General features: G+C 40.0%; 1 protein-coding gene across 1 annotated transcript; it reads right to left on the bottom strand.

Annotated features, from left to right (window-relative positions):
* Positions 1-1,337: 1,337 nt before the first annotated feature.
* Positions 1,338-4,040, bottom strand: LOC138873141 (uncharacterized). Its single transcript, XM_070151579.1, has 4 exons — positions 3,933-4,040; positions 2,749-3,016; positions 1,868-2,159; positions 1,338-1,749 (listed from the first exon to the last, which is right to left on the bottom strand). The coding sequence occupies exons 1-4, from the start codon at positions 4,038-4,040 to the stop codon at positions 1,338-1,340; spliced, it is 1,080 nt and encodes a 359-aa protein (XP_070007680.1).
* Positions 4,041-8,511: the final 4,471 nt, after the last annotated feature.

Raw genomic sequence — 8,511 nt, 5'->3', positions numbered from 1 at the left:
CCTTGCATCGAGACTAAGCATTGTCTCCTCTTCCTGCATGAGGCTAAGCACTGCCTCCCTAATTGCATAAGGCTAAGCGCTACCTTTCCCTGCATGAGACTAAGCATTGTCTCTCTTCTTGCATGAGGCTAAGCATTGCCCCCTAAATCGCATGAGACTAAGTATTGTCTCCCCTTCCCTTGCATGATGCCAAACATTTGCCCTCTTATTTGCATGAGACTAAGCATTGTCTCCTCTTCTTGCATGAGGCTAACCACTGCCTTTTCCTTACATAAGATTAAATACTATCTCCACTATGCCATCTAAGACCTAGCACTATCCTCTGTTCATCTTGGGCTAAGCATTGCCCTCATCTTACACAAGACCAAGCCTTGTCTTGTCTCATTTTTGCATATGACCAAGCATCATATCTTTGAATTCCATAGTCTGAAACATCGCCATTTTGTCCAAACGCGCCATAGTCCGAAGGCATCATCCTCATAGCTGGGAGACACCATTCCATGGCCCGAGGATCACTCAAAATTGCACATCATTATTCAAAGGCGTCATAGTCCAGAGGCACCATCCTCATGGCCCGAGGACATCATTTCATGGCATGCGAATCCCTTATCACATGCTTCATAGCCTCGGACATCATGGTCTTAGGATATCATCCTCACTGTCCGAAGACAATCTTCATGGTCCAAAGGGAATTTGCATCATGTTTAAATTCTCGCAATAATCCATATATATTTGCATGCATTGTGTTTTAAGTTTTGCAGGTAATCCAAGAAGTAACCGTTCTTCCAATGGAAGCAATCTTCGCTCCGGGTTCTATACAAGCATTTTTCTATAATTTTCCATAATTTTTAGAGCTTTAAAATTGATTTTCCTGCATTTTAATTACTTGAATAGTTTACTTATTAGTCCTTTCAATTATTTTACAACAACATACCCAGTATAATCCTACAGGTGGGGTCTGGGGAGGGTAGTGAGTACGCAGACTTTACCCCTACCTGAATAGATAGAGAGGTTATTTCTGAAAGACCCTTGGCTCAAGAATAGGGGAGAAGAAGATGAGGAAAGAGGGAGGAGGGGAGAAAGGAGATAAGCAAAAAGGAGAAAAAGTAGCATCAAATAGTAACCATCAGGGGGCAACAATATCCAGTAAAATGGAAGAAAAAGTAGAATCAAACAGTAACAATCAGAGCAACAATCCCAGTAGCAATTTACAAAAACAAAGGACGTGATTGCAAAGTACCAGATACAATAACAAACTAGAAGGAAGTAACTTTCAACCCACAACAATAATATTACAATTATTACTGGTGAACCTATGAAAAACTGGCAACTACCTGTCAACCCACCACCTTAATCTTCGACCTCCACACCTTCCTATCGCAAGTCATATCCTCGGTTAGGTGAAGCACCGACAAGTTCTGCCTAATCACCTCTCCCCAATACTTCTTAGGCCTACCCCTGCTCTTCCTCATGCCCGCCATGGTCAACCTCTCACACCTCCTGATTGGGTCATCTATATCTCTCCTTTTCACATACCCAAACCATCGCATCGTCGATTCCGGTAACTTGGCTTCGATAGATGCCACTCCTACCTTGTCCCTGATAACTTCATTCTTGATTTTGTCTTTCCTGGTATGACCACACATCCATCTCAGCATCCTCATTTCTGCTATGCTCATCTTTTGGACATGGGGTTTCTTGATGGGCCAACACTCAACTTCATACAACATAGCTGGTCTAACCACCACCCTATAGAATTTGCCCTTAAGTCTAGGCGGTACATTCTTATCACATAAAACCCCCCGAAGCTAGCCTCCATCTCATCCAACCCGCTCCAATACGGTGAGTAACATCCTCGTCAATTTACCTGCTTCCTTGGATTATAGACCCTATATACTTGAAACTATCTCTTGTGGGATTGACTTGAGTATCAATCTTTACTTCCACTTCTTCTTCATGCATCTCCTCACTGAACTTGCACTCCAAGTATTCAGCTTTCGACCTACTCAACTTGAAACCTTTGGATTCCAGCGTCTGTCTCCAAACTCCCAATCTAGCGTTAACACCCTCTCGCGTCTCGTCAATCAAGACTATGTCATCAACAAATAGGATGCACCATGGAACCCTCCCTTGTATGTTACAAGTCAGGACATCCAACACTAGAGCAAACAAAAATGGGTTAAGGGCTGATCCCTGATATAACCCTATCTCCACTTGGAAATGTTCCGAGTCTCCTCCCGCAGTCCTCACCCGAGTCTTAGCACCTTCGTACATGTCCTTAATCACCCTAATGTACGTTACCGGGACTTCGCTAACCTTCATAGCACCTCCCTCGGGACTTTGTCACAAGCCTTCTCAAGGTCAATGAACACCATGTGCAAGTCCTTTTTCCTCTCCCTATACTGCTCCACCAATCGTCTCACAAGGTGAATGGCTTCTGTGGTTGACCATCCCGGCATAAATCCGAACTAGTTTTCAGGTATAGATATGCAAGTCCTCACTCTCTTCTACACCACCCTCTCCCAGACCTTCATAGTATGACTCAACAGCTTGATACCCTTATAGTTGTTGCAGTTCTGGATATCACCTTTGTTTTTGTACAACAGAATTATCAAACTCCACCTCCAATCTTCGGGCATCTTCTTCGTCTTGAAAATGACGTTAAACAAGCTAGTAAGCCACTCCAAGCCTACCCTACCCGCTTCTTTCAAAATTCCACCGGGATCACGTCAGGCCCCGTCGCCTTACCCCTGCTCATCTTCTGTATAGCCACATAAACCTCCTCACACCTAATACGCCTACAAAGCCCAAAATCTCTCTGACTCTCTAAGTTCTCCAACTCACCCAGCACGATCTTCATATCCCCTTCCTCGTTCAAGAGTCTATGGAAGTAATCCTGCCATCTACGTCTGATAAACGCCTCTTCCACTAATACCTTACAATCTTCGTCTTTGATGCACCTCACTCGATCCAGGTCTGGAGCCTTCCTCTCTCTAATTTTGGCTAACTTGTATAGCTTCTTATCCACTCATTTGCCCCTAAGATCCTCATACAATCTTTCAGAAGCTACAGTCTTGGTTGTCGTAACTGCGAGCTTCGCCTCTCTCCTTGCCTTCTTATAGCACTCCCTACACGACCTTTGCTCTTTCTCATTCGTGCTTCCCACTGTAGACACCTGATTTTTGACCCTCCCCGGGAATTTTTACATTTTTAGCTTAAATATTTAATTTAGGTCTAATATAGCTATTTTAACTATTTTTACTTTATTTCGTCGCAAAAGGAAAAATTACAAAAAATATATATATAAATTTTAGTTTATGTATTTCTCATAAACTTGAAAAAATACAAAAATTGCACTTTATTTTTGTACTTTATATAATTTCGAAAATAACCAAAAAATATAGTTCTATTAATGTTTTGTAGTCATTTTAATTTTTTGAAAAAAATACAAAAAATATTACTTTATATTTTATCCTTATATAAAAACGAAAATTACAAAAAATAGTTTTATTAATATTTTGTAGCTATTTTAAATCTTGAAAAATCTATTAAAAAAGATATAATTTTGTTTAAATATTAGTCTTATTTTTGTAGTTATTTTGCTTACATAGGATTAGTCGAACAACGTTGTGTCCTTAATCGGGTCCGGGCAAAAGAATAATATTCGGGTTCAAATTATCCGCTTTTAGACCTAATTTCGGACCTAGCCCATAATAATCTGAGTCCACCACACATGAGGGGACACGCGTGGGGAACACAGACGGAATCGCGTACACGGGGAACCCCACCACGCGTGGGGGACACAATTCTTGAACCCCACCACGCGTGGGGCTCATTTTCCTAGCAAAGGGATACTAAATACACGGACAAACATTTTTGGAGGGGGGGACTTTTTGAAATTTTGGAAGGAGGACTTGGAAAATTTGAAAAACCCACTGTTCATCTTCTTCTTCCAACGGAAGAAGAACCAAAAACCCTACTACCTCACGTTCTTCACCACCAAACAGACCACCATCGTTCCTCCTCCTAGCCCCCTCCATCGTCGCTACAAGCTACCAGTCCAACTCCATCACCATCTCGTCCAAACACCTACCCAAAACCAGCCGCGACGCCCTCCTCACGTCCGAACGACCCTCGCTTTCTTCCTCCATTTAAATCCGACGAGCACTGTTACTTCGCCTCCGTCGTCAACTGAAACTAGTCACACCCCCACGACCACCTGCTGAACCAGCAGAATCCGGCGACCATCGTAACCCTTCCACCTCCGTCAACCACCCGCAACCCTACTGTTAAAACCCCCCACAACTGCTCCGTCCTCAAACAAACCCAAACCAGTCGTACCCCCCAACGCTCGAACCACCGGACCCCCTGTCGAGTAGCAGCTGTTGATGCTGCTGCTGCGTCACGTTCTTCTCCGGCAAAAACCAGAAAACGAACAAGAACCCTAAACCACCATAGTCAGCCCCATCACCCTCGTCGACCCACCACCACTGCTCCAGCTATTATGTCCAAACACGACAACCAATCAGCCCACGTTATCGCTGTTCCTTCACTATCGTCGTGCAGTCCGTTGAGGTCGTATTTGGTTCGTCGAGGTCCGGTACGTCGAGGTGTTTGTCCGAGGTTTCATCATTATTCCTCGTCGAGTGAGGTCCGGTTCGAGTTCCGTAGGAGGCACTGTTTGTCGTTCTAGGATTGTCGAGGTTCGAAGGTTGGTGTTCTTCGTCCTTTGTTTCATTTCATTCGTTTTGCATATTATGGTTCAAGGCAAAAAATGAGAATATTCGATATTTATGAATGTCAACAATGCAATTTTTTGTTGTTGTGTTAAAAATGTTTATTCTATGTTTAGTTACTGCATGCTTAAAGTAAATGTGAGCATATGAACGAGGTTATTCTATTTTTCATTTTTACCATGGATATTATTACCTGTTAGAATCGTTGTTTTTTTGTTTAACCTCGGATGATTTCATTGGTAGAAAATCGTAGTTGCCTTAAGTTTGCCCTCAAATAATAAAAACGAGACGAGCTTCGCCACATAAAAAATGTACAAATTGCGGATATATGTATTAAATACTTAGATTCCGGGACGGGCCGTTTAGTAAATTTCACGGCCCTACCCAAAATAATAATGCGCTAGTCGCTTTAGGCGCGCCTTTAATAATTTATCTTCCTAAACTCGAGTGCACATTTATGTGACCCAAATCCAAATCTCAACGGAATCGAAATGTGTCTCTAATCACGGGTACATTGATTGTGGCGTGGTCCGAGATGCACTTCCATGACGTTGCAAATTCTTTTTTTAATAATGAATGAGACGAGCCTCGACAAACAAAAAATGCACAAGGTGCGGGTCCCTCTAAATGTATATATATTAAAAATACTTAGAATTCGGGACATGCCGTTTAGCAAATTTCACGGCTTTCTCCAAAATAACAATACGTTAGTTGCTTTAGGCGCGTCTTAATAACTTATTTTTCTTAATTCGGGTGCACATTTATGTGACCCAAATTCAAATCTCAACAGAGTCAAGATATGTCAATAACCACGGGTGCATTGATGTAACGTGGTTCGAGATATATTTTCACGACGTTGCAATTCTCGTAAAAAATAATAATAAAAGCGGTCAAGAGTTTAAAACTTGCACATAGGTTTAACATGTATAAAATCAGATAATCAAGCCGAATATAACAGTTGAGCGACCGTGCTAGAACCACGGAACTCGGGAATGCCTAACACATTCTCCCGGGTTAACAAAATTCCTTATCCGGATTTCTGGTATGCAGACTGTAATATGGAGTCATTCTTTTCCTTGATTCGGGATTAAAATTGGTGACTTGGGACACCCTAAATCTCCCAAGTGGAGACTCTGAAATAAATCAACCAATCCCGTTTCGATTGTCCTTTAATTGGAAAAAACTCCCCTGCCCCCTCTCGGGTGCGGAAAAAGGAGGTGTGACAGCTCTGGCGACTCTGCTGGGGATGAAATGAACCCAGAATCTCTGGTTCAGGGTTCAAGAATTCGAGCTTAGAATAATTGTTATTATTTGGCTTTATTTATTATCTGATTATTACATGTTTTGAGCCTAATGTGCTAAATGCTGCTTTTACCGCTTTGATATTATTTGAACTGTATATAAACTGTGCCGAAACCTTTCTCTTCTTACCTCCGGGGATGTGCTTACTGGTTGAGACTCCCTATTCTGTTAGTGTCATACCCTGAATAAAAGAGGCTCGGAAAGTTTCTAAGCCGGCTGGCCTTTTGGTTCCCGGAAAGGAGCTCCTTCCTCAGCTCGAGTTGTCCGCTCGGGTACACTGTCTAGAACACCGACCCAGGTTTTTGAACCTAGTATAACAAAGCCACATGCCGGATCCCTAGTAGGAACGTTTATTTGCATCATGTGCATTTGACTTAGGGGACTCAACATAGGGGTTGGGTCCGTCTAGGACAAGCAACCTGAAAATAATAGACCATCTTTCGGCATCCTATGTGCTACATGTTGTATTTAGTCAAGGGCGAATGGGTCATTTGGTCATTTCCAGCATGGTGTTATTTTAATCAAAGCATGGGGAACATTTGTGGAATCCAAGAAGCCTTGGAATTCCCTATGTCCCCCACGCTTCATTTTTGGGAAAAGCACCTAGGGAACATTTGTGGAATCCAAGAAGCCTTGGAATTCCCCTATGTTCCCCACGCTTCATTTTTGAAAAGCACATGGGGAACATTTGCGGAATCCAAGAAGTCTTGAAATTCCCTATGTCCCCCATGCCACATTTTTGAAAATATAATAAATATAAAAAATAAAATATATATGTATATATATAGAAAGAAGCATTGGAAATTCAAAAAAAAGGATTGTGTATGTTTTCATCATCCACAAATTAGAAAATAGTGGAAAAGAGGAGAAAATAACAGTGTAGAGATGTGGCTACTTATTGTTAGAAAAAAAGAAACCAATGTCCGAGTAGTATCGAAACTCTGCCGAAATTTTGAAAATGAAAAAAAAATGTCTTGTTAGTTTGTTATATTAAAAGCAAAGGAAAAATAGAAAAAAAATCATCATTGTTCTGTCTTGTTTTTTTCAAAAATATTAAAGAAAATAGTTTGTTTTGCCATTAAATGAAAATGAAAAAGAGTCTGGTTTTTAAAATGTTTATTTTATTTTATTTTGCTTGTCTGTGAAAATGCCAAAAATAAATAAATAAATAAATATAAAAAGAGTCGGGCGTTGAACGTGATTTTATTATTTGTTCCAAAATAAATATATATATAATCCAAAAAAAAATTTCAAAAGAAAATTCAAAGTTCAAAAAAATATTTTTTTAAGCATTTCTTTTATTAAAGGTAAAATTCCAAGAAAAAAACATTTTCTTTTTTCTTCAGAATAAGAAAAACAAATGAAAAAACGAAAAAAAATTATTATCTTCCTTTTGAAATTCTCAAAGTTCGAGTCAAAAGAAAAGGAATTCTTAGAAGTCGTTCTTTCAAAAAAAAAAAAAAAAATATATATATATATATATATATATATATATATATAGTTTATTTACTCCCTTCTCGTTTGCCCGAACTACACGGGTTTGATTCTCACCGGATGTGAGATACGTAGGCAACCCTCATCGGGTCCAACCCCTTTTTGCTAAAAAAGCCAAAAACAAATAAATAAATAAATAAAAATAAAAATAAATGTCATAAATAAGTCGGGTGATGTCCAACCCCCCTTTTTTGCTAAAAAATCCAAATACAAATAAATAACAAAAATATATGTCAAATTTTAATTTTGTCATAAAGAAGTCAGGTGATGCTGATTTGTCATAAATAGTCGAATGTTCCCGAAAGGGACGCCGGAAGGCTGACTTTGCATAAACAGCCACCTTTGGGTCATTTTTTAAGATTTGGTCCAGTTGACCCGCACAGCCTTAAAAATCTTGGTCCCCGAGACATTGAAAGGCCGTGTTTGCAATATTGAGTTTTCTATTTTGAAAAAAAAAACGATAAAAAGAGTCATGAATAAGTCAGGTGATGTTGTTTTGTCATAAATAGCCGAATGTTCCCGAAAGGGACGCCGAAAGGCTGACTTTGTATAAACAGCCACCTCTGGGTCATTGTTTTAGATTTGGTTCAATTGACCCACACAGCCTTAAAGTCTTCATCCCCGAGGCGCTGAAGGGCCGTGTTTGCAACACCAAATTTTTATTGTAATTTAAAAAAAAAAAAAAGTCGGCGGTCAGGTGAATACCGTTCAAATTTTGTCATAATAAGCCGAGCCAGCTTCGGCCGCATCTTAAACCGTTCTTGCCGAAATAACCTTAGAGTATCTTTCAGTTGTCGAAAGGTTATTTTCGTAAAAGAATGGACAAGTTTGTAAAGTGTCAAAATAATCCTCCTCGGCCTCAAAATTCATGTGAAGTTTGATACGGGCCACATTTGCAAAAATAACCATTTGGTTGCATTTGTCGAACAGAGGGAGCTAACCTTTTGTTTTTGACCTTATAATTCTCTTGATTAGAATA

Source organism: Nicotiana sylvestris, chromosome 7, assembly GCF_000393655.2.
Source record: "Nicotiana sylvestris chromosome 7, ASM39365v2, whole genome shotgun sequence".
Lineage (NCBI taxonomy): Eukaryota > Viridiplantae > Streptophyta > Magnoliopsida > Solanales > Solanaceae > Nicotiana > Nicotiana sylvestris.
Note: the sequence above shows the minus strand (reverse complement) of the source record. Positions and strands in the feature narration are given on the sequence as shown.

Excerpts from the sequence above, each read along its gene's own strand:
- LOC138873141 (XM_070151579.1), bottom strand. The coding sequence starts at position 4,040 with ATGGAGGGGGCTAGGAGGAGGAACGATGGTGGTCTGTTTGGTGGTGAA. Across the intron at positions 3,017-3,932 it reads AAGAAGAAGATGAACAGTGG|CTATACAAGTTAGCCAAAAT; the intron begins GTTTTTCAAATT and ends GTGGATAAGAAG. Across the intron at positions 2,160-2,748 it reads TATACAGAAGATGAGCAGGG|TGTTGGATGTCCTGACTTGT; the intron begins GTAAGGCGACGG and ends TGTTTGCTCTAG.